Here is a 26,503-nt window from a genome sequence, read left to right on the forward strand (position 1 = left end):
AAATAATGCCAAACACATAATTATAAATGTCTTAGTGGTTGAATCACATAGTAAAGAAAAACGAGCGAGAATTATAGAAACGGATCCAATCGGATTTTGAAGTGTGAAAAATTGGGACTGATGTATAACAGCGTACGAAGTCGCTCAGATGCTTAAATTTTGCACCTAATCTGTAAAATTCGATAAATAGGCATGTTCTTAAACTCAAAATCCATGACCAGTTGTCACTTTCCATGAGTTTTAAGCATTTTTGGGTGAAACCTAAGACTTTCCAGGTGAGAGGACAACCTGTGTCATAATTGCTGAACCTTAAAAAAAAAAAGTTCTAAAAATTTACATAAAATATTGATGCTAAAAATGCATTACTTATAAGTCTTTTTTTTTTGGAATGAATTACATTAAGCATTTTTGAAACAGAACCAAGTATGTACACTATTCTTTCAATATGTATTATCACAGAGAGATATATATAAGAGGTTACAAATCAGTAAGGATTAGTGTATTTTTTTAGAGTAGTATGAGAGCATAGTGAGATTGAAAAAACAACATAAAATTTGGAAGTACATTTAATAAATCATCTTTTACATTTAAATATACATCACTTTTGTTGCAAGGCTTCGGTCATGAAAAGTTTGGCCAAGTTCTGAGACGAAAATTGAGATATTTGCTTGCAATAGCTATCAATTTGACCAGATACTAGCAGAGCATCCAAACGTGAGGGTGGCGGAATGGGCTTGAACAACTTGTTGATGTCATCATCAGGTAGAGGTGGTTCCCCTTTAGCAGAACGAGCAGCATTTTCTGCAGCCTAGGGATTATTACAGAATGCATACTCATTTCCAAAAGTCAACATAAAGGAATTTTCTAAAAATTGCAAATTTTTTTTAACCCCCATAAAAAATCTCCCACATTTAAGAGAACAGCAAAAAAATAAAATAGATAAAAACACAGTACAAATACTCTAGTATTGTCATCTAGTACATAATTAAGAAACAAAATATTGATAGCATAAGAATAAATGGAGTATTTTCAAGCTTTCCGTGCCTCCCCCCCCTATTTTGGGACACTTCAGTTCTGAAATACAACAGGCCAAAGAAATAACAGGGAGAAATCTCACCTTTAGACTTTGACAGACGCAAAATGAAAGGAATTAAAACATCATGCATACAAAACTATTTAAACAATTTAGAAACTTTCCCAAAATTATATTTATTGAAACACTTAACTCTTCTAGAATTTTTTTTATAAATGTCCAACTTTAGTTTAAGATATAGTTTGGAAACTACTTGACACTTGATTTTGTATTAAAACTTAGGTCTTTACAATGAGCGAGGAGACAGCAGGCAGGTGACACATTGACTCAAGTAGAAAAGAACATATGCCTTCTCTTACTGCCTTTTTGTTCAGAAAAGACTTGTGCTTGGTTGCACAAACTGGGATTTGCAGCAAAAAAAGAATGATCTGGTTGGAGGAAAGAGCTTTCTGGAAACAATCTGGTTACTTTTCACTTCCTTTCTACTGCAAATCGAAGGGATTAGAAAGTTTATTGGGAACAAGCAGTACCCGCACAGCGATGTCAATGCTAAAAATTTAATGGAGGTCCGTTGAATAAAAAAAGACGCCCTCTCCCCCTCTGATGTGAAATGATCATTTTTCTTTGTATAAAATGCGTACTCACCTTTTCAAAAAAAAAAAAAAAACTATATAAGTTTCTTTGGAATTTAAAACTTTTCGTCAAATGATTAAATTAGATTTACATTTGCTTTAAAACTATTTAGCGAGTGAAGCGTTTTTTACTGCAATGTAAAATGTTTCGCTAAATAAACAAAAAATACATCAAATAATATCTTCCAAATGTAAAAATAATTCCACAACTGTATTGTTTATCGCCAAATTTATCCAGCAACCATGCTATTCATCCGTCTAACGAAAAAAAAAATGCCGTGGACCATTCAAAAATCATTGTCAGAAAAAAAGAAAATGGCGTACAATTCACTCGGGTAAAAACAAATCAAAAGTTTCTTTTATTTCAAAAGCAAGCGCCAAAACAATGAATTACACTAACGGTTGCCTTAAAACAATAATCCTAGATTGAACTGCTCAGCGCCTAACGTGCCAGCGACCACGCTACCGGAACCCAGCCCTTTGGCGAGTAAAGCGGATGTTTTTTCTTTGGCAATAACAAATGTTTCGCCAAACAAACAAAAAGGTATAATTAAGAGTAACTTTCAAATCTGTATATATTAAGAGCTGCGTTTCCCGGCTTTGTCCGGTCTACCTTGAGAATAAAAATTGTGTCAAGTGACATATATTCAACAATCAGACTTAAATAAAAGAAAAAAAAAACATGCAAAATTACATTTCCAAACATTGATGACAGATATTAAAATACTTTTAAGAAATTAAAATGCGAAAGATGGATTTTGAAAGCGTAACCATGGAAACATGAAATAAAATAAGTTTAAACTGAACAGTGGATTCAAAAAGCGTAACTGTGGAAACGTGAAAATAAAATAATTGACAACCTGAATCAAAATGACATGTTTAGAAATTGATTTAAAAACGCTTGTAACTTTTTTCCTTTGAAGATAGAAGCTACTTTTTTCGACCATAGGTCGAGATATTTCTGAAGTCAAAAATGTCGCTTTTTTCAATGCTGTCAAAAAGAAAACTGTGGGACAATTCCTTCACTTTTTATGGATAGATTTAATGAAGAAAGTATTGCCTAAATTTCAGCTAAGCCTAAAAAATTTCGAGCTAAAAACGTAAATTACTCCCGTCGTAATGAAGTTAGAGCATCGAAACAAATTGCTTAGAACGCAGAAAATTCTACCCTTTTCAACGATACATAAAATTAATATGTGTAAGTAATTTTTCACCCCTTTAATAGCCAATAATAGGCAATTTACGTGAAATTTGGGCCTAAATTGGAATAAAAAAAGAACTATTTATCGGATTTTTTTCGAATTATAGCCTATGTTACTCAGTGAGAAGGCACCTTTCATACAGTGAAAGAATTTTTCAAATAGGTGCAGTGGTTCCGGAGATTACCTCGAACATATAAACACGCAAAAATCCGCCCTCTATTTATAATATTAGTAAAGATAAGAGGGTATTGAAATGCTCATTCTTATCTCACAGTAGCTAAGAAAGATCATCTTCATTCGCCATTTCATATTTGTACCTCTCTCATGCTGAAAATTTATGAAATTTAAATCTTGATTCTAATACATATGATAGTGCATTCCTGAATTACACCAAAACCATGTGAAAATCATATCAAAAAGAACGAATGATAATTTACTTAAATGTTGGATGGATAAGTATATTTAATGACTTTGGTTATGTCTTTTCTTTGTCCCCCGAAAAGCGCGATATAACGAGGGGTTATTGCAATCAATTACTGTTGATGCACTTTATTAAAGAACTTATATGATAAATTTTGTGTTAAAAGCAATACAAAAATGGTTAGTGACCATTACATCTAATTACCCAAGTGACCATTCTACATCATTGTAAATTAAATATATCCGTAAAAATTGATTGTATATATAGTGCTGTGCCTACTGCATATATGTGCAAAATGAGGTCTGCAAACTTTTCAGAGTAGAATTACAAGTTCAGTGTTGCGCAAAAGTACAAATTTATTTATCCATGACTGACAAAATCTTGGTATTGTGTACACTGGGTATTCAAAAAATAGTCAACAAATTGATCATTTGCAATTGGTGAACAAGCTGCCAACCCTTTTATACTTATAACTTTTATTTATTTTTTATAATCAAGTCAATAATAAAACCTATACAAGCATGGGCGCCCATATGCAAAATTTTAAGGGGGGGGGGGGCTCAGATATTTTCCCAATGGTTTAGCAGGATATTTTCCCCATAGAAACTGATTTCAGTACAAATTAGTTATTAAAGTTGGACATTTTTAATAAATTATTCATTATTGGCTGGAGCAGAAATGTTTTTACATGTTTGCAAAGAAAAAAGCACTAAAAGCAAGAAATTTCTAATATCTGGGAGGTGTGGGGGGGGGGGGGGGGCTTAAGCCCCTTTGCCCCTATATGGGGGCCTTGTATAAAAGTAAAATGAAGTCAAATTTGAAAAACAGAACATTTTATAACGTATCCAATTATTTAACTTAACAAGTTATTGTTGCAAAACTGTACTAAACACATGAAAAACATTCAAAAAGTAAAAAGCAATTCTCAGCAAATATGATTATGTATCATTGAATATTTGATTAAACAGAAAACTTTTCTTTTACGGTTTTAAATTGTAAAAAAATATGGATAATACTCATAATTTACCCTTTTCTGGATGTACTGATTTTTTGCTTGCTGCTGCTTGATAATCTGCCTCTGATGATTAGTTAGTTTATTGGTTTCTTGGCTGACAGTATCCACACATTCCATCATAGCTTGAAGACTCTTTTCCAATACAGAGCTACAGAAAATACAAATATGAGAATATAAACTAAGAAAAATTACACTAACAAAATATGTGCGAGAATCAATGCTTATGATTAATTTAAATTTCATTTCATGCAAGGGATGTTAAATTAATGAGGGCAAGAAGGGAGGAGGGCTCAAACAACAAACATTAAAAAGCTAGACTAAAGTGTTCTTATTTATTTGTTTGAAGGGGATGAGGGGAGATATTTTTTAAAGATAGTTGAAATGTCAATTTCAATAAAACTAAGGCACAGATACTGTTTGTCCCTCATTTGGAGATTTCTGAATTTTTGCACTATAGATTTTTTTTGCCAATTAGGTGATAATATTTTTTAAACACGCCAACCTTGGCAAAAGAGACTTGGATTTAACCCTAAGATGACTTATTTCTTCTCAATGTTAAGCATGTAACCCAGGACAACAATTCCCAATGAATTTGCATGAAATGGAATGTAAATTAGCCATTAAGTCTTCATACATCTCTAAAAGTTAATGAATAATGAACAATATGGTAGAGATTTTTTTAAATTAACATTTTAATAAACGACTCAGAAGAACAAAATTATAATCATATGATAAATTATGATTGCAATAGTGAGACTTACAGAGGATCCACTATGCAAACTTTCCTCTCAAATTAAAATTAATTTACTTATCAACTATGATTGCGCCATCAAACATAGCCAAAAAGTAATAATAATTTAAAATATACAAGAGGCCTGGGTTATGCCTTTTTTTTTCAGCAACATTCAACAATCCCAGGATTTGCAAACAGTTTCGCTTAGCTTGCTGTTAGGATTTTCGATCCTGCAGGATCTCGGGATTGCCTTTACTCTTTTAAAAGTTATGATTTTAATGTCAAGTAAAAAGAAAAAGTTGTGTTTTTTTAGGAAGGACTGCTTTTGTTACTTGAATTAGTTTTTAACGAATTCCATACACACGAATACTACAAAGTTACGTCCCAATTAGCTACTATTGTTGAGTACGCAAAAGTATGCCCACGAAAGTCCATTGCTCTTAAAGTCTGGCTGCCAAGAAATGACCTTTAACCACAGACAAAAATAGTAGTTGCAGAAGGGAACTTTCCGGAAAAATGCATTCCCCAAAACAAATTCTTCACAAAAATTTTGATTGCAAAAAAAAAAAAAAAAAAAAACATTTAGACTAAAATATGAGCATTGTACATTTCTGTGAATATGTTAATCACCTTTCTCGTTTTCTTATTTTTTAAAATACTTATTCAAAAAAAGAAAAAAACGTCCTTGATATATTAAACAATTTTTTAATTTTTTTTCCAATTTCTTTTTTTTTAAGGAAAAAAAAAAGAAGCTTTTGCGTAACTAAGTCGTTTTTCACTCAAACAGTGAGTTTTTTACAACTGATTTTAAAATATCGGTTTTGGTCCACGTTTTGGCTAAAGTCATCATAGTCATTTTTGCTTCAAAATGTAGCTTCAGTCACGTTTTTTAGTCGCCAAAGACAGCTTTACATTTGACGCGTGAGATGCATTTCATCAAAGTTTCTGTTGTAAATTTTAGTCATGCTAAATATTGCAAATTGCTCAGCTACATCCAACATAATTTTCAAGGTAACATGCACATCTATAATATTGGCATTCAGGTGACAAAGACCTTGGCAAGCAATTTTTACAGGTTAGAGAGCATGTGCATTCCTAAACCTTACAGAAGTGCTTTAACATTGCTTTTCGGCTGCTCCAGTGTGTTTTACAATCTACACTTTCTCAATTTTTTCTAAAGAACAATTTTCTTGGTTTAAAATTTTAGTGATGTTTTTTCAATGTTTGTAATTTTTAAGCATTTTTTAACTTTCCAATCAGGTTTTCATCCATTTTGTGTCATAATCACTGATTAGTGATGTCAATTTCATTACTATTTTCATGAGTGATTATTTGGAGGTTTTTTTTTCCCATGATATATTTTTTTTTCAATATAAAACATTGATACCAGAAAACTATCAACTCTAAACTACATCAAAAGCGAAAACATTGGTATCGTCCCTAATTTAGAAGTTACTGTGTGGCAGGACTGGACGATGCATCGACATATCGTCAAAAACCGTTGTGCATCCTAATATCAATAAATCGGTCTAGAATTTCTCTAAACCAATGCTTCAATACTTCTACGATGTACAGACACCGGTCCAGGGTTGCTGTCGTTTTAATCTCTAATTTTTTCACATCAACGTTAATTAGCAGTGGGTCAATCCAATCTGGTTTAACAATGAAGGTGCGAAGAGTTCCTTCATTTCTCCCAAAACGTGTAAGAATTACGCATGTGTTCTTAGTTATAGATGAAAGATATGTTGATAAACTAGTAAGTTTATCATTAGTCACTTGCCAGAAAAAAAATTAAAGAGCAAAATTTTGGTGTTGCAAGAAGTGGAGTTCCTAGCACAGAGGTCACACTGGTAGATAATTTGTAGTGTACACCCTCCTCCCAAATATTTTTTTTTTAAATAAATGTCTTATATAAATATGAAATTTATATAATTTTCGGAAACAACTCAGTTTTATTTTTTAGCATAACGAAAATTTGGAAGACAAATACAGACTGTGAATCTATTTTATGCAAAATTTATCCTAGATTATATATGTAACCTCTCCATCACCCTGCAATATTGGGCACTTATTTTTTGTTACATTTTTTAGATTAAATATAATTTAGAATATGTAGGTGGAAAATTTCAGAATTGAAGTATTCATGTATTTTTATAAACTATGAAATCATCTTTGAGTGTTACCTGGTGCGGCTCCTCTCTATCGCTACTAATTACAAGAAACCTTTTTTAATCCAAGAATTAGCTTTTGAAGGAATGCATGCATTTGCGTCCATTTACTTACATCTTTTTGCATTGAAAAAACTGGCTCATTGCAATCTCAAAATTTGTCTTCCATATTTTTCACTAACTTGCGCTCTTAGCACTGCATTATAATCTGTTAATTCGTATCTGGCATCATACATTACTTTTATACCTTGTATACATTTTGTAAGTAAAACCCTAACAAGAAAGTATAGTTAAAAAAAAAAAAACTTACATCGCGATGTAAGGTTGGCATTGCATCAAAATGTAGAAATTCCTACATCGCCAGCCCTATTGTGTGGTGTATTCAAAGTTAGTTTTTTTTTCTTTTTAACAAAAGTAAATATATTTTTTTCCTTTTAAAAGTTTAAACTTACGCAGTTCCCATGTCTAAAAATTGGTTGCTATCTTCTTCAGGCATCCAGTCAGCTATTTCACACATCAGAAGATTTACAAGATGAGAATTTCTAATAATAACAGTTATCTCTTCAAAGATTTTGCCATATGATACATGAAGGTTCTTAAGCCTAGAAAAGAAAAAAACAAAATGGAGGTTTCTTTCTCTTAAAAAAAATCTTTAAGACTTGTAGTTTATGGGTCACAGTTAGATTTTTACTTCCTATTACAAAAAAGAAAGGAATTATTGTATTCGCAAAAAAATTCTTGTTTTTTTTTTTTAATTTCAGAAAATCTATGTTTAGAGCAAAGATATTGTACTGAATATACATAGACACTTATACATGTATATAAAATTAAATTAAGAAATATAATTTAGAATCACAAACCAGTATGACAATGTTTTACTAATGCTGAAGCAACAATCTTACAGATCTAGAACTATTTCAATTGATTAAATTAGTATTCTGAACACTATAACACTAGAACAGCAGATATCCCGCTATACCTAGAGTGTCTGGAATTGATCAAAATGACCCTTCTTTAAAAATAAGCTGTAGCTGTATTTCTTGTATAAAAGGTAAGAATAATGCTAAATAAATTTAGAAAAATAAGACAATTGTCCAATGGGCCAGTGACTAAATGATATCCCAAAATTAACACAAGATTTGAATTGGCCACCATTTTTGAGGTAAATTGTTGGCAGCAATGAAAAAAGAACAATTTGACAGCTGAGAGTTCAGGGTTAGTAAAAATAGAGTGTTATGCTACCATACAGTCAGTGGAACAATTTATTTACTGCATGAGGCATTTCCTGGTTGTGTACTCTCGTATTGGTAATCACAATCAGCACCCTAGATCGTGTGCTTTAACATCATTAGATTTCTTTTTATAGTCAAAGGTCTATGTCAACAAGCACACAACTACCCGTGCATTACCACATTACGATATCGAGCGCCAATAGCAATAACTGCTTTACCAGCCTCAACTTTCATTATTTTTGAATTCAATAATGAAAACACATTATTGTATTGTATAAATTTTAATAATTGTAAACTGACATCAGTCAAATTGTTCTTTTTTCAGGATTGCCAACAATTTACTGCAAAAATGGCAGCAAAAATAAATCTTGCGTTGATTTTGAGACACCCTTTACAAAATTTAACTGGCCCTTAAGAACTTTTAATGGTCTAGTCTTTAAAAAGGTTAAAAAACCAAAACTAAATAACATGACACTATGAAGTCAATTAGCAGTTCTCAATAGACAAACAACAAGAGGTAAAAACAATATGTTAGAATGCTGTAGAAATTTCTTAATCTTTCTTTGCTTGCCAAGAAAACCTAGACATTGCAAATAAAGGTACAAACTTTGAATAGATTCAAATTAAACTTCACTGCTCGCATGGACCAATGAAATTTATATTCTGCTGGTCCACTGGATATTTCTGTGGTCTTGGACCAGAGGACTATTATTAATTTTGCGCCCTGAAATGAATGCTTACTAAACTTTAGTTATTGAAAGGACAAAATTAAGTACATCAAACTTATTGTTTAAGATATGTGCCACACACTTTCTTCTATACTATTCACTAAGAAGGAAATTAGAACTTATCACGACATTAAAAATGAATTAAACGCTTGAATTTAAAGGTGCTAACACAAATCTACAGAGCTGAAATAAAGATCATAGAAATTTCAAAACTAATATCAAACATACACATACAGAATACAGTCTCAAAAATCCGAGTCTCGAAAGTTCGGTTTTCCGCTTAATACGAGGTGCTTCGTTTAAGTTAAAGTTAATTCTTTTAGTAGCTAAAAAACTGATTTTCATTAAAATTTGAAAAGTTAATTTTTTTTGTTACAGGAAAACTTATTAACTACATTCAGTGTAAAAATAAAAATGCATAGTAGGTACATTAAATGAAATTGGATTCAACAACACTAACCCGAAGTGGTATGAAATATTCACCATCTACAAGATATGGATTAAGAAATGCCTTGGAGATAATTTAATATGTAAAATTGACATTGATTTGCCACAAAAAATGCATTAACATACCGTTTGGAAGATTTGATTGCAATAAAAAAATAGGGCACAACTTGATGCCACATGAGTTGCACATATGAACATTAAACAATGTACGACTAACCGTTTTTATATTAACCAAGATAAATAAGAATGCACGCACATGTATGCAGATGTCATGGAAAGCTCACTGAAATGGATTTGGGTGCAGTCAAAATACATGTTTTAATTGTCTTCAAATGTTCACACATAAATACATATGAATATCGTGAAAATCTAAAGCTAAAATTTGTTTAAACGTAATTAAAATGGAAATTTATATTGAAATCTGAGTAATAAATTTTTCCTGACCTCGGATTTTTGAGAGACTACTGTCTTATAAAAACCTAGTCAACTCTTGATAACTAGAAGTCTAAAAGGATTGCCCAAAACCTTCAAGTTATCAGAAGTTCCGCCAACCTTTTCAAGGGTTTGGCACCCAATGAAAACTTCAAGACACGGCAATATTCGAGTTATAAGGCTTCAAGTTATCGAGAGTCGACTGAATAATATGCATTAAGATAACTGAGAAATTTTAAGGATGGTAAGCACACTTCAGTCATGTCTCATATAAGCAGAACTATTTTGAGTTTTCCAGGAGTAAAATAACATACAAGTCATACTTACATATCCAAAGTGAATTCGCCTTCTTTGTACAACTTCATAGCAGTATTAGAAAGTCGATAAGCTCTCAGAGAGAGGAATCCACGACTTGTTCTCATTGGATCTGTAAACCAAGTTTAAATTATACAGTTGTAAATTTAAAAAATACAAATTTTGATGATATTTTTAACATGGAATAAAACATAATATCTATATTAGAAAATATTTTACACAACACAACCATTTTGATGACACTAAGTTGAAGTATAATGTGCGGTGGGAATTTCTTTGACTGACAAATGCAGGGCTCCCAACACATTTTAGCTTCAAGGGTAAAAGAGGACCATTTTCAATCAAAAAGGGGACTAAAGAGGACCAGTTAGGATCAAAAAGAGGACCTTGGGAGGACCACTCATAATTAAACCCTGGGAAGTACCAAAAGGCAAATTATTTGCCAGCTGACTAAATTCATGAAGATAATTCGTTAATTAAAATGATACAATGCCTTTATCACCTGTGAAACTGATCTTTTTTATCCATTGAATAATATTATTTACAAATATTTGGATGGGACCGGGGGGGGGGGGGGGCATTTAGTTCAGCACTTAAGGCAGCCTCTTTAGAACTAAATAAGCATAATGATACATTTTGACTTGAACCAGGGATGCTGCTGGTAGTCTCACTGAAGGATAGATGAAGCTGCGCTTCATCTTTATTTAGTTTAAAATTATTTTTATGTTTTTCTGTCTTGTAATGCTTCTTAATTACATTGTATCCCCTCTCAACCAATATTAATCTGTCATACACCAAACAAAAAACGTTATTCTTTTGCCGTTTTCCCCAGTCTCTAATTTTGTTCCCATCTTCATCTAACCATTTGCTGAGAAATTTGCACTTCCCCATGACTCACACTGAAACCTAACAAATATTGTTGTGATTTTCAACAAAGCTACAACTGAGTTTATATTAAAATTATTTTATATTTGAATTTTAAATTTAATCTCTTATCACAGGGTTCATACCCTTTAGGAAGAAAAAAATTTAAGCACTTTACAAGAGTAAAAAAATATTTTTCAAGGCACTACCCTAAATTTGCACCATAAATACTGCATGCAGATTTCATTTAATGCTAACATATAAATAACAGAAAGTAATAGAAAATGTATGGGAAAACAAACTGCTTTTTCTACAAGAGACATTTTGATAAAAGATCTACTGTATTGAAAGTTTTCCTAAAAAATGTCTGAAATGCTTAATCACAAAGAGAAGCAGATAACATGAGGCTTAGTTTTGCAATATTCAAAGTATATTTTCAAGAATCATAAAGCTTAGATTAAAAAAAAAAAACCTCCATGATTGCACGGCCATGAGTGCTTTGAACTTTTATGGGGGGGGGGGACTAATTCCCCTCTTAGCATGACAATGAAATGATGTACATAAATTCAACTTTATAAAATCTTATATATCAACTTCTTAAAATTTTATAATTCAACTTTGTTTCAAATACAAATCCTAAGTTAAAATGTTATGCACTCAATTGTTTGCATTTAAAATCCCCCACCATAAAAAAAACAGTAATAACCGAAAATAAGCTAATAATAACTAAAACTAAATTTGCAAAACTAGAAATTTGAATTAAAAACAAAAGAAGAAATATTAATTTTTTAGTTACTTAAATAAAAATTTAAACGAGTTAATCTAATGTAATATGTCAAAACAACTTCAAACTGACAAAAATATAAAAATATTTACTAGATGCAAAACGATTGAAAGCTCAGATAAGCAAATTTTCACGAACCAAGTTCGATTTTGGCATGTTTCCCATAAAATAAATGTATTTATTTTCTACTAAATTAAACATAAAACATGCTAATCTAAGGTAGCATTTGGAAAAAAGACATTCGATTGTGGAAAATTTTAATATTTTCATGATGCAAAAAGATTGAAATTTCAAACACTAAAAGTTATTTTCCGAGTAAGTTCAATGTTGCCATGGTTTCCAAAATAATTACTTCGTTAATTATTGAAATTAAATGAAAAATAAGCTAATCTAAAGTAGTACATGTCAAAATAACTTTCTACTGTCAAAAACATCAAAATATTTACAAGATGCAAAAGGATTGAAATTTGAAACGCGAAAAGCAGTTTTCCGCGAATTCCGAGTAAGTTCAATGTTGTCATGGTTTCAAAACTAATTCCTTCGTTAATTATTGAAATTAAACGAAAAATAAGCTAATCTGCACATGTCAAAATAACTTCCGATTGTAAAAAACGTCAAAATATTTAAAAGATGCAAAAGGATTGAAACCTCAAACACGAAAGCAATTTTTCGCGATGCTGCATATCAAACATATGTTCAGAAAATGCACTGATGAAATATTTTTAAAAGAATTCAAGCAATGAAGAAACTTTTTATACTTTTTCAAAGTTTACAAGCACTTGGAAAATAAACTTTTTTTTCCCAAGAACTTTTCAAGGGCGTAAAATTTACGAACATATGCGCCTGTAAAAAAAATTGCGCATGTGCCACGAGATTACTTCCGAATTCATTTGTAAAAGGGATGGTTCATAGCAGCGTTACTATTACAGTCAACTTGCGACAACTCTAAGTTCCAAGGGCCCCTAAAATGTTCCAAGTTATGGGAAGTTTCCACAACAGTCTCAAGAGCTTGGGATCCAATAAAAACTTTGAGATAAAGGAATATTAGAGTTATCGAGATCGGAAAATTCATTCCTTACAACAAACGTGAGGTTGAAACTCCGAGAAATATTGGTAGCACCCTGCTCCGATTCGAAGTCATAACTCCTCCCCAAAACCTCTCTTTTTTATGGATTTCCATGCTGCAGCGGCTGAATGCTAAAGCGAAATAATACGGGAAAGTCAGGTTAAGGCGCCGCGGCCGCGTGTTTGGGTGCACAGTATCTTTTAACGTAATGGAAATTTTTTAAAATCTGATTCTTAGGTAAAAACAATATAAAAGCGGACTAATCGGACCAAAATGTTAAAAAGCGGTCTAAAGTGGACTTAACCCTAAAAAACGGACTTAGGCGGGAAAAGCGGGCCATTTGGGAGCCCTGCAAATGGAAATGTTGCAGAAAATTTGAAAGGGTAAACTATAACAGAATTGATAGAATAAAGAATAAGCTGCCCAGAAGAAATCACACCTTTTATTTTTGGCTTAGGAACTAGAAGCTTGATCTTAGAAGCAACTTGACTTGAGGGTATGATAGCATCTTTTAAACAACATAACAGATGATAATGACAGCAAATTATTAGGCTATGTGGCATGAATTTGGGAAGTTTTTCGACAGCATTGTTGCAACTCAAAATTTTGTCTGCCAAATAATAAATAAAATATAAATGAAAATAAAGATAGCAGTTAATCTGAAGCATATATGTAAAGCATATATGTATATGCAATAACTTCTATCTAAACCAATTATCTTCAGCATTTACTTTGCTTTTTATACCTTTAGACTTTTTTTTAACTTTATTTTATTCATATCTTAGGCTTTTCAAAGAAAACGGCTGAATGGCAATTTTGCCCTAAAAATTGTTTTTTTTTTCTTGCAGAGGTAAAATAATTTTCTACGTCCACACTCAGTGGCGGAAACGCCGTGACACAGCGACATTGTCATGATGGGAACAACAAAACCCTATAGCGACAGTTCTGTCCCCACTAAAAAAATGAAAGTTGTCTGCAGAGAAAACAAGAAAAAAAGCTGTGCGCAGTGGCATATATACCCCAAAACAAAATGATCTTTTTAAAATTGTTTACTAAAAAAGCAAATCTGAAATCAAAATAACGCATATTACTGTGTACAAAAAAAAAAGAAAAAGAAAAGAAAAATCAGCACATTTCTCTGATGCAAGCGATAAATAACTAATAACATAGTGAATAATTTAGCTTGTTTGTTTCATCAAGTCCTTAGCTATAGTGTTGTTAGAAAGTTCTCTGAAAATGCAAAGTAAAATCTTTTTCTTACCGCTAATGACTTTAAAAAAACATTTATCAGCGAATTGAATTGAAATGGAATTGAAATGTGATAGCTTCAAATAGGGTTACCATCTTTAAAATTATCGATATTTAGTGTCTGGTGTTAAACCTTTACTCATCTTTTTTTTTTTTTTTCACAACTCCAAATTTTTGGTGAATATGTCAGTGATATTAATAATATTCATCATGCAGACCTGTTAAATGGTAATTCTAAAAATATTTTTCTTTAATAAAGTTGTTATTTCCCGTTTTTATACTTTTAATGCTTTCATTTTTAAAAATGCAATCTGATTGCATCCGACATGAGAATCGAACTTTTACTGTTTTTTTTTTCAAGCTAACTTTGCTTTATATGGAGGCAAATAAATTAAAATTCTATTAAAATCATCATTTCAAGATTTTAAAACAAAATTCCATTAATGTAATTCCCCAAAGCAGAATACTACTAAATTGGCGACGTACGTCGCAGAACGGATGCCTGAGCTGCAGAACGATTTTGTTCAAATGTGAGAGGAAAACTGACAAATTTTCTGCAGAAATTCTGCAAAATTTCCAGAATCCGCGGAATCAGAAATCGCGGTGCAGAAAATCTGCAGAAACCGCGGCGAAAAAAATCTGCAGAAACCGCGGTGCAAAAAATCTGCAGAAACCGCAGTGCCAAAAATCTGCGGAAACCGCGGTGTCGAAAAACTGCGGTGCAGAATATCTGTAGAAACTGCAGATTTTCTACAAATACCTACTCAAGATAGAATTTCGCAGAAATTCTGCAGATTTCTGAAAATTAAAAGAAAATCTAAAATTCTCACTATTTACGATATTTTGGCGGAAAGCTCGCGATGTCGAATTCGATAAGTCACTTAGTCGATAAGTAGGACTTTCCCAATCGATCTTCATCCACTGCAATTTCCGCCATACACGTATGTTTTGGAAGCATGCCAACATTGAAACATGTCCATCGCCGGAAATTGCGTGTCTTGTTTGAAATTTTATTCCCTTTGCATCCAAGAAAATATTTCAATGATTTAGAAAATTTTGAAGTGTTTTATTATATGCAACCCAAACTCAACTCATTTTATTTAATATTTCAGTAATTTCTTTATTTAGTAACATTATTTTAATTTCTCCTTCATGCCATGTAAAATTAACCAAAAAAAAATGTGCTTTGACACCTAGGTTTGGATTTTTATAAAATTATTTATCTTTGCTTTTTCTGTGCATTTTAGAAAGCATATAAACTATTTTTGGAAAATCTCAATCGGTTTAGGTTTGACACCTTGTTAAAGTTTTTTGATTTTTTAGTTTTCATGATCAACTAATTTTCCAAATTCAGTGCTCTCTAATTAGTCATTTGGTTGAAAGCTGTGATGTTTCCGAAAATATTTCATTTCCACAAAAATAAATAGCAACACACAGTTCAGTTTAAAAAAAAAAAATCCTATATGAAACGATTTTGATTTTTGGCACCCAATTTGTGGAAAATGTCACGTTTTTTCGCGAACAATGCTTGAAGTATTTGAAGAACAATTTTGGTCAAATGATTTTACGTTGCAGAACATTGTAAAGTATTCTGCTTTGGGGATGTAATTCTAAAATTCAAAAAAAAAAAAAAACTTTTAGGAGCCGTTTTCACACTTTTAGAGCTGTTTACTGTGCGAATTGCAATCTCTTTGCATCCGCTTTGAGAATCGGATTATTCGAATTTTTGATGTGTAGTACGCTTTGTTAAGAGGTAAACAAATTATCTTTTTACTTTTATTGAAATCACAAAATTTAGATGTTTTTAACGAAATTCTGAGATTTTTAAGAGTTTCAAAGAGTTAAATGCTCAACCATTCTTCATTTTTTTTTTCAATTTTTAAACAGAAAATATAATATAATAACGGAAAAAGAAATTTCACACAAACATCCATTTTGAAATTTCTTTTTACTCTGCCCCCCCCCCCCCCCCCGCAAAATTATTTGCTTTTTTACAAAAAGAATCTATTTTTCACACACACACACACAAAAAAGGACCCAGTGAAAAAATCCTAGACAGACCTCTGTTTAATAGTCAACACATGTTTGCAAATGTCAGGTGCCCACCAAGGACAGGGTGGCAGGGGTCATCAGATTGCACCATTGAAATTTTTAGGAGGAGGTAATTTGAGAAAGATTTTGGGCTTAGTTTGGGAGGAGGGGGGAGCACCTCCTGCCTTATTTCAAAAATAATTATTTAAAAAAGACTCATTTATTTATTTTTTTTTGTTGAAACTATGCTTGAAATTTTGCAGACAGATTATGAAGTTCTAAAAGCTTGTCGTAGACAGCTACAAAACTTTATGCCACTGGGCGTCCACATTTAAAGTCCCATTATTTATGCCTCCTTATGGTTGTATTGCATTACCACATAAGTTAGAAGAATGATATTTTACAACTTAGCACAAAATATCTTACAATATACATAATGCAATATTTTCTGCTTCTTTTCAAAGTAAAAAAAAAAGAAAGGAAAATGAAGAGTAATAAACATGGTAATTGACTAAAAAAGCAATACATTTACAATTCTAAAATGCATTAAACTTTAAAAGGCAACTTAGGGTACAGGCACATCACTTTTCAAAATATTTCCTTAATTTTAAATTTTTATTCCACTTATTTGCATGTATGCTTTTAATATGCTGCAAAGAAAAAATGACAAAATTCTTACCATATATTAGAACAACAGATTCTTCTATGGAGCTCTGATAATTGAACTGGGATTCTAAAAGGGGTTTGTTGTAAAAACTGCCAAAATGTGTGCTCTGGTACCATCCCACATGAAGATGGTCAACATTAACATGACGAAGATGCCTCATCATTTCCATTTGGTATTCCACTTTGAATAAAAAAAAATCAACTTGTTGTACAATAAAAAATTAAGCCATACAGTGACAGCAAAGATTTTTTAACAGGATCGAACTGAAGAAGATTCGACAGTTCAAGTTTATTATATTTTACACTTACTTTCGTCAAAATCTTCCTCATCAGTATGTCTAGGATAAGGGAAACAATTTGTTATTTCCAGACGATTATCGACCCCCAAGCCCAAAAGAACACCTTGAGCAACATCGGTAACGCCAGCACCTTCTTCATGGCAATGTTTTATGATTTTCAAAACCACCTGGAATAGAGGAGAAAAATTAAAATTATGACGGGATAAAACATGTGTCGATTGATTACTTTAAATACCAATAAAAATAACGGCACCTGGAAAAACCACAGAAATAGTTTATAATTTTTATGGGTAAAGGAATAACAATATTTTACATTTAACAATTTATTGTATTGAGATTAAATCGAGTAATTTTATACGATGTGACAAATTTTTATAGCCACTGTTAAAATATGTAAAGCTTTGACAGAAAAGGAATTTCAACGTTCCAAGAAGGCACATGTAAATGTACTTTTATAGGAAAAAGGAACATACCAATCCATCAATTTGAACGTAGTCAATCGGACTTTCCGATTCAGGATCGTGGCGAGCATTTCTCACGGCAGCCATTTTGAACTGAAAACATTTATTTGGCTCTCGAGTTGAGTAAATTGCGTCCTACTAAGATAAATTTGTTGCGATAAAGTTCCGCTTTATGGAGTAATACAGTAACTATTCACTTGCATTAATTGAATAGACTCTATTCCCATGGCGTCACTACGAGTATTGTAAACATTACTAGCCATTCTGGGCTCTTTTGAACAACTTATTTGCTGGTTCAAAATAAATAAATAAATAAATAAATAAATAAAAAAATAATTTGAATTCTGATATTTTTAATTCAAATTATGTTTTTCGCAATCACGAGCTGAGACAGGACCCTACTTATTGAAGTTATTGTTTCTAGAAACTGCTCCTGTCCCCCCAAACCTGCCCCTTCTCCTGAGCAGTTACGTGAAAATAGTTGTGTGTGTGTGTGTGAGGCGCGCGTGCGTGTGTAAGCTTGTGTGTGCATAGACTTGTGTATGCACGTAGGCAGGCGTGTGTGTGTATGTGGTGAGAGAGAAAGAGAGAGAGAGAGTGTGTATGTTTGTAGGACATGGACGCCACCGACCAGGAGAAGTGGATTTCGCGGGACATTGCTCAGGACCGGAGGAGCCGTGCCTGCAGTGGATGGTGGGCGCGGGAGTGCTGCAGAGGGAGGCGGGGGGGGGGGAAATAAAATCAGCGTAATGTCAAGGACAGTCAAGTGCGAACAATAAGCAATCGTCATTGCTCAAAAAAGTTCCTAATTAAATAAAATTTATTTTGAATGCAATAATTTTCTATAAAAATAGTAGTAGTGAAATTTCTTTTTGACGCAATAACCATTTCTTTAAAAAGCACCGCGCACCCCCTCAAATGTACGTCAAGGGTGCTCACGAGGGGGGGATCATATAGAACTTAAAGCATCATTGAAATTTTTAGGTGGAGGGGTGGACTGGTAATTTCAGAGTAGAGGGGTCTCGTTCTTGGAAGGATGGGCATTATATAGCAGCCTTTCGAAAGCTACGGAATACCCTCAATCACGAGACATCCCCAAAATAAGGTCAGAAACCCTCTGAAATTACTCCTAGCAATTCCAGTGGCGCAAAGACTGAGCTACTTCCCCCGTGCGCACCCCAGTCAGATGTGACCACCCCCCGAAAGATTAGGAAGCTCTTCTCAAATGCTATGCCCCATTAACAAGACTCCCCAAAGTGAGATAAAAAAAAATTCAAAATTACTCCCCAAAAATATCAGTGGCATAGTCTGCGCCAGGAACCCCTTGCGGGTAGCCTCGTTTTTTTCTTTCCTCACAGAAATGAATTCCCTCAAGGTCACACATCTTTTAATCATATTGGAATTTCAGGGGGATAGGGAGGGGGTAAGTTTAAACAGTTTCTTTAATTTCATTTCGTGATGTATCTTTTATGCGGAGTGCTCCGTAGCAATTGAGATGGTCTGCTAACATTCTTGGGTGGATAGGCAACGTATTACTCTTTCGAAAGCTACCGAGGGCTTCCTAATCCAAGGTCTCACTAAAATGTGATCGCAATCCTTCAAAAATTATTCACCTAACAAAATTATTCATCTACTCCTTGTACCAGGTCAAGACCAAGTTGCAACCAAGTCAGAAGAGTCCCCCAAGGATCAGTACACAACCCCTCAAATGCTACAGAGCACCTTCCTTTAAAGAGACTCCCCAACCAAAATAATGAAAAAACTTCTAAACCCCCCCCCCCTACGAGAGAAAATATCAATGACCCAGTGTGCGCGCCAGGAGTCATTCTCGAGGGTATTCCTGTCTTCTTCTTTCCTCATAGAAATGAACTCTCTCACGGTCACACAAGATCTCTTAGAGCAATTGGTTATGATTTTTCAGATAATCTATGTCAGCGATTCCCACGAGGGGGAGAGAGTCATGGCGCAGAATGCACTATTACAAACCTTGTAAAACTACCCCCCCCCCCCTCTCCAAAAAAAAAAAAAATCTGAGGGGGCAGTCAGCACTAGGAACCCTATCGTTTTAGGGGATAATTTCAGATTGTTTTTGATATCATTTAAGGAGTCTCGTTCTTGGGTAGACAAGCTTAGTAGCATTCCTCGAATGCTACGGAGAACCCCCAACAACAAGATTTCCCAGAATGAGATTGAAAAACTTCTAAAATTATCCCCTTAAAACATCAATGGTGCAGTCTGCGCCTCGTGAGTTCTTTCTTGCAAGCAGAAATGAACTCTCTTTAAGTCATACATCGTTTTATCATCAAAGACATGCTATACACCAAGCACATAGTTCAGAAAACTTTTTCAGACACTTAGGTATGTCAGTGGTGCCAACGAGGGAGTTCTCTTGGTTCCGATTTCACCATTAAAATTTTTAGAGGGATGTAATTTTACAAGATTTATCATTATATTTATCTCAATTAGTTGACGGGCTCGTTACTGGGGGAAGCATCGTCCAGGGGGAGGGGCATGTCTGTGTGTGTAATTTATGAAATTGCAACATAACCTCACATTTTATGCATTGATGAAAGCTACCTTGAAGCTCCAAAACAGATGTATGCATAAAAAAAAAAAAAAACTATTTGCACATTAATATTATTCTTTTGCGTCTTCCCTAAAGAAAACTAAATTTGAACTTCAGTTTATCAGGATTTTCATGTTTAATAAGACACTATACAATTAAGACCATATAACACTAACACTGCTTATTAACACTAATAAACATGATTATTGTAGTCAATAGGTATACATCAAAGAAATTTTGCTGCTTGCTTGCACAATGTTCATTGATTAACAAAAAATTCAATCGCTATTTATTTCGTGGCAAATAATTTTATTGATTTATATTTTCAGTTTTAATTAAATTTTTATACGAATTAGTAAAAAAAAAAAGATTCTTAAAAAGTCGTGCTGTTTCAAAAAATCAAAAGTTTTAGCTTTAATTTTTGTTTCCCTGTGTTTATTATTAATATTATTATTATTATTATCATAATTAATATTTTGTATTCTTTGATTTATACAGTAGAACTCCAATTATCCGAATCAATTGGGACCGGACCCCATTCGGATCACTGGATTTTTTCCGACCAAGGGTCTAATTTAATGAATTACGCAGTGCATGTTGAAAAAAGAAGAAAAAAAAAAACTATTTTTTACAAAAAGAGAGCTTTTAATTAATCAAATGGAAAGGCAACTTTTGTACTTTTTAGCGCACTTACGAGTGCTGTACTGCATCAGTATATTGTACATACAGTACTTTAAACGAAAGTCATTGCTTGCTGAACATCTCGGTCAAAAATACTGTTTGACTAGTTTCTCGAAGCAGAGCCGTAGCAAAGCACTGATTAAGACAGGGCACGCCAAAAAATATTTTATGGGATGGAATTCCTTATTTATGGTCCAGGACCGATACAGGGTTAAAAAATGGTAAATGACTTTGATGAAGACATCTCCTTTTTTTTTTCCGGACGTAGGGTAAAGGTGCTATATTTCGTCCCCCTTTAGCTTTTGTGCCTCTGAGTACCATTTGAAACAATCAATTACTCCAAAAATAAATAAGTAAATTAATATATATATATATATATATATATATATATATATATATATAAATTATACAACACCATCAACTAAGCTTACACATGGTATTTAAGCTTAAATACATGAAAACAATTCTTTCCCTCGTTAAAAAAGTTTCATTTATTTATTTATTTTTTATTTTTGTAAAGACTATTGGGCTCTATCCCCTGCTTACTCTCGCTCACTAACCCCGAAAGATTATTTCGCAATCTCATTTGGTTCATGAAGATTTAAAGCGCAAGAAGAATAAGATTAAAATATTCGTTACGAACAAAATAAAAAACGCGCTCCCCTTCCCATAGAAAATAAATTTTCAGTAAAGAGCTTATTAAATTTAGAAAAAAAAATTAAAATCACACTCTAATCCGACGACAAAAAGAACTTGATAAAAAATGCATATAACAAAATCATTTTTAAAGAAACGCTTCAAACAGCAAACCTCGCCTTGAATCCACTAACTAGTTCCAAATTTTACAACTTAAGGGCTCCCTGAACATAGCAAACGGTAATTTTACGCATTTAAAACGTCGCATTTAAATTCGTGGTCCCTGGTAATATATTTTGCGTTTCAGTTCAGAGCTTGAAATGTGTTGAGTCTAGGATTTTCCCCTAAAATAGAAACCCTTATATATACTGTTTTCATTAATTGAGAAAATTGGAACAAGCTTTATTTAATAACGAAACAAAATCTCTTTCGAAAGACGTAGAATATTTAGGGATGTGAGAAATCTTTCGTCTCTTTAATAGGCAAATTTCGGGACATTTTAGCTTAAAAATGAATCACCAAAAAAAAAAAAAAAATTAATTCGAAACTTTAAAAAAAAAAAAAAAATAAATAAAAATAAAATAAAATAAAATAAAATTTCAAGGCTGTAGGTGCTGCGGTGGCTCCTGGACGCAGGCCTGCCACAGACATCTTTATGATTTCTTTGACGTTACTTTATTTTTAGTATCTTCAAAGCTTTTTTCTTCAAATTCTATCAAAGAAAGAAGGAAAAAGCATGAAAGAAGGCTTAATAAATCTTTAAAATATCGCGAGAAACAAAAAAAAAAAAAATAATAATAATAATAGTAATAAAATAAAAATATTAATTAAAAAAATTATCGAAAATTTAAAAATTGGAAAGTAGGGTATTGAGATGGGGAAAAATGTATGTCGGTCTGTCTGTCCCCCCCCCCCTAATAACTTTTGATTGAACAGTCCGATTCGAGCATCAAAAGATCTCGTGGAGGACGCCTCATTCCCATATTTTACTTTTTGACTTGAATAATTTTTCGTTCAATTTTGAACAGTTCAAAAAAAATCTAACATTAGCGCCTGCGGGAAAATTCAAGGCAATCCCGAACTTAGAGGCGAATTTGCTTCTAACAAACTTTGTAGGAAAAAGTTTTTGAAGAAGAGTATGTATAGAAAATATCTTTTTGATTTGAACGATTTTCCATTCAATTTTGAACATTTCAAATCCTTTAACATTGGTGCCTACGGCGAAACTATAAGTCAATGTAGATCCCGAACTTTAAGGCGGATTTGCTTCAAACAAATTTTTTTGGAAATAGCTCTTGATGAGCAACTCCCAACTCCGACCCCTAGAACTTTAAAACCGTCGACTCCGACTCTGAATCCTGTACCCGAAAACTATACCGACTCTGACTCTGGCTCCGTAGCTTTGGCAGAAATTTAGACACGGAGGGAAAATGTCTGACTCCAACCCTTGGAAAATTTAAAATCTTCGACTCCGACTCCTTTGTATCAAAATTAGTCCGATTCCGAAGCAGCAAACATCGGCAGAGTTGCGGACTTTGAGAGAAAGTGACCGATTCTGACTCCGAGTCCTTGAATTAAAAATCTTAGATTCCCGACTTGGACTCATTCACCTCAAAATGAGATGGACTCCGACTCCACAGCCATGGTCTTTACTGTGAAATAATTAGTGTTGATATGATTCGTTTTTATTTCCAATCTAAAGTTTTAATTTATGTATTCAGTTTTTGGCAGAACAATTCGGAGTCCTTAATGTTTTAATATAAAGATAAAGCTTAGACGATTTTTTTTTTTTTTTTGATGATGAAAATTGTTTGTTTTTAGTTGACATGTTATTGTTCTTTATTCGCAACTCCAGCAAACTATAGGGGGCACTTCAGCCACTGTCTAATGGCGGATGAAAAGGGTAAAACAAACGCATGCCGTAGCGTAGAAAATGCTAATAAGCCTAGTAATTTTTGTTTGTATGCATATTTTTTTTTGCTTTATTCTTTTTAAGTTATTTTTTAAGGTCTTATGGATATTCTGACCCCACGTAGAATGAAATGAGAATTCAAGAAGTTAATGCAAATTACGTAGTTCGTAGTTCTAAGCAGCCATTTCCACGATGTTGAATTCGATATTTATCAATTACTAGCAGTACCCGCACAGCAATGCCCAATTTAATGGAAGTCCGTTGAATAAAAAAAAATTGACGCCCCCTCCCCCAGGTAATCTCTGAGACAATAACTATATTAGGTATGCACATACATTAAAAAAAATTCTTTAAAACAAATATGTAAGACTCAAAGTTCTTGTGAAATGTATTTTTCTTTCAAAAAAAATAGTTTTCCCTATGAACACACGTTTTTCTTTGGCTATAGTTCGTTCTACAATAGTTTTTAATAGGGCCAAGTAACCCAAACGTAAGGGCAACATTGGTAAAAATAAAAAACAATTAAAAAGGGTAATAATACTTTGAAACAAAGATCAGTATTAAAAAATTAAACTAAGAGAACTGTAGACGCGTAAAAAAGGCTTCCACGACTTGGAACTATGAGTAGTTGCAAACTTATTGAAAAAAGTTCCAAAATGTGGGCCAAAGTAGCTCGCGCTTACGGTAACAATGATGTACATCTCACCAAATGATATTCACATTTTCATTTTCTTTAAATGCTTCATTGAAGAATCATTTCTTACTCAATCTATGACGCAGAGATGCAATTATCATTTAACATCCTTTCTCATACCTTCAATACTTTTCATTAGAGCGTACTAATTCTTCAGTTCCAGCAAATAGTCTTACCCAGGGGTGTATAAGGTGGGGGGGGGGGATCAAACCCTCCCCTTCGGCCCTTGATTCCAACACTCAATGGGGAACAAAATCATAACATGATATCTTATACGTTGGTAAGGATTGTTATGAACAAACCCCTCCTCCCATTCTGACTGCGCTAGTAGTCTCAAGTCGTTTTACGTTAAGTGCGCACCACACTTGTATTAGAGTAGCAACATTCGTCCATTGAGAAATTCTTCCTATATTTCTAAAATTTCGTCTGCATACATTATCATAGACACTGAAACTAAAGAAAGACGCAAAACAATTATCTATCTCTTAATCTCTATCGTTACATTATGAAAATCAAACATTATTGACTGCAGTCACTGCAAACTGTTCCAAAATGCTTCTTTCGTAACCTAGAGCAAAGTCACTTCTTTAATTGCTACATCATTGTCACCTATTCATTTGACGTACTCTTAGGGTGGGCGAGAACCTAATTAGATAACTACTGTCTAAACATTTTTGAGTGGAATTCTGCGAAAGATAAGGAATTGTTGCACAAAATTGAAAAAGGCAATAATAACATACGAATAAGCATGCCCAAGTTCTTTGAACCTTCTTGGAAATATATATGCCAATCCACTTTAATAGACGATAAGAATCTAATCTTATCATCAGATAAAACTTCCCTATATCAATTTATATCTTTCATGAAACCTGGGGGTTTTGGTGGATGGTTGTTAAAATTCAATGTGAGTCTGAATCGCTGCAGTCAAAAAGAGTGTATCATCACCAGGTAAGACTTTTAACATTGGTAATTTTGAAAAAACTCCTTCAATTATCAAGTGCTGCATATTATTTGACCATTTATTGAAACAGAACTATTGTTTATCCTTGATGAAAATTTCTTTTCAAAAATCTTCTCTAGTTTTGAAACTTCGAACTTGTTCAACCAAAATACTTTTCGGTTATCTGATCGTACAAACTTATACAGTATACACAGGGCAATTAAAGATGACATTTCTTACCAGGGAAAAACATGAAGAGTGTAATAATCGAAAAATTTGAAACGGGTTGCAATCAAAAAAGCATCATGAGACAGATTTTTTGCGAAAAAATTAGTTAGGTTTTCAAAGTAGATTAGCTTTATTTTTTTAGGGAAAGAAAGGATGAGACAATTTTACGTCAGTCTATGAGACCACTTAGAGCACTAACATTCAAAAGACTAGAAATTAACCTATTAATATTTTTAATGCGTTAACATTTTATAAAATATTTTTAAAAATCAAAAACATTGAAAGCGAAATAGTGATGAAGTTACAGGATGACAAGAAATAACTTGCACACCAAGACTTTAATGCTAATGAAAATATTACGATCAAACTTCAAAATAAGTATGAATACATTATTTCGTCCCTATATATTTACAGATTTTCAAAGTGGCTGCCTTTAGGATTAATACAGAGCTTTAAACATGTCACAAAATTTTCGGCTCTGGGTCGCAACTCACTTACTGATAGTTTATTCCATGCCTTGCATAAGGATTTATTTTGGATGCTAAGTTTTATGAGGTTTAGTACATACCCTTGTCTCCACGATGGATCAAACAGAGGGGGAGATTTGAATCCAATGGACCGACCATTGGATTCAAACTGGAGAATACGTTGGCCATTCTTGAGCTCCAATGAAGTCCGGAAGTTGTGTCTTGCACCAATCGAGTGTCGTTAGCTCTGTGTACAAGTGTGGAATCCTGTTGGAAGGCAGGGCCGGACTGGACTTCTCGAAGGGGCGCAAACCTTAGAACTTCAGAGGGGCGCATGATATGTATGCACTTATTTGCCAATTGTAGATTATATATAACAAGGTGGGTGCGAGGGAGAAAAGGTTTTCCTGATGTGTCATTGCTCATTACTAATTACAAGACTTCTTGCATACGTGTTCACACTAGAGGTGCGTTTAAACTTTTATTTGGGCGTTTTGCGGGGTATTTTCGGGGGGGGGGGGAGGAGAGTCGTCGTCCTTGTGTGTGTGTGTGTGGGATTATAATATTTTGCCTGCCACCTTTTTTTTTTTTTTGATTGACCT

General features: G+C 33.2%; 1 protein-coding gene across 1 annotated transcript; it reads right to left on the reverse strand.

Annotated features, from left to right (window-relative positions):
• Nucleotides 1-554: 554 nt before the first annotated feature.
• Nucleotides 555-17,895, reverse strand: LOC129225617 (eukaryotic translation initiation factor 3 subunit H-like). The gene is made up of 7 exons (XM_054860084.1): nucleotides 17,790-17,895; nucleotides 17,327-17,483; nucleotides 17,031-17,198; nucleotides 10,371-10,470; nucleotides 7,657-7,806; nucleotides 4,316-4,451; nucleotides 555-808 (listed from the first exon to the last, which is right to left on the reverse strand). Exons 1-7 carry the CDS (start codon nucleotides 17,862-17,864, stop codon nucleotides 599-601), a joined length of 996 nt encoding a protein of 331 aa, XP_054716059.1. The 5' UTR covers nucleotides 17,865-17,895; the 3' UTR covers nucleotides 555-598.
• Nucleotides 17,896-26,503: the final 8,608 nt, after the last annotated feature.

The sequence above is a fragment of the Uloborus diversus genome, chromosome 7 (genome assembly GCF_026930045.1).
Source record: "Uloborus diversus isolate 005 chromosome 7, Udiv.v.3.1, whole genome shotgun sequence".
NCBI classification, from domain to species: Eukaryota; Metazoa; Arthropoda; class Arachnida; order Araneae; family Uloboridae; genus Uloborus; species Uloborus diversus.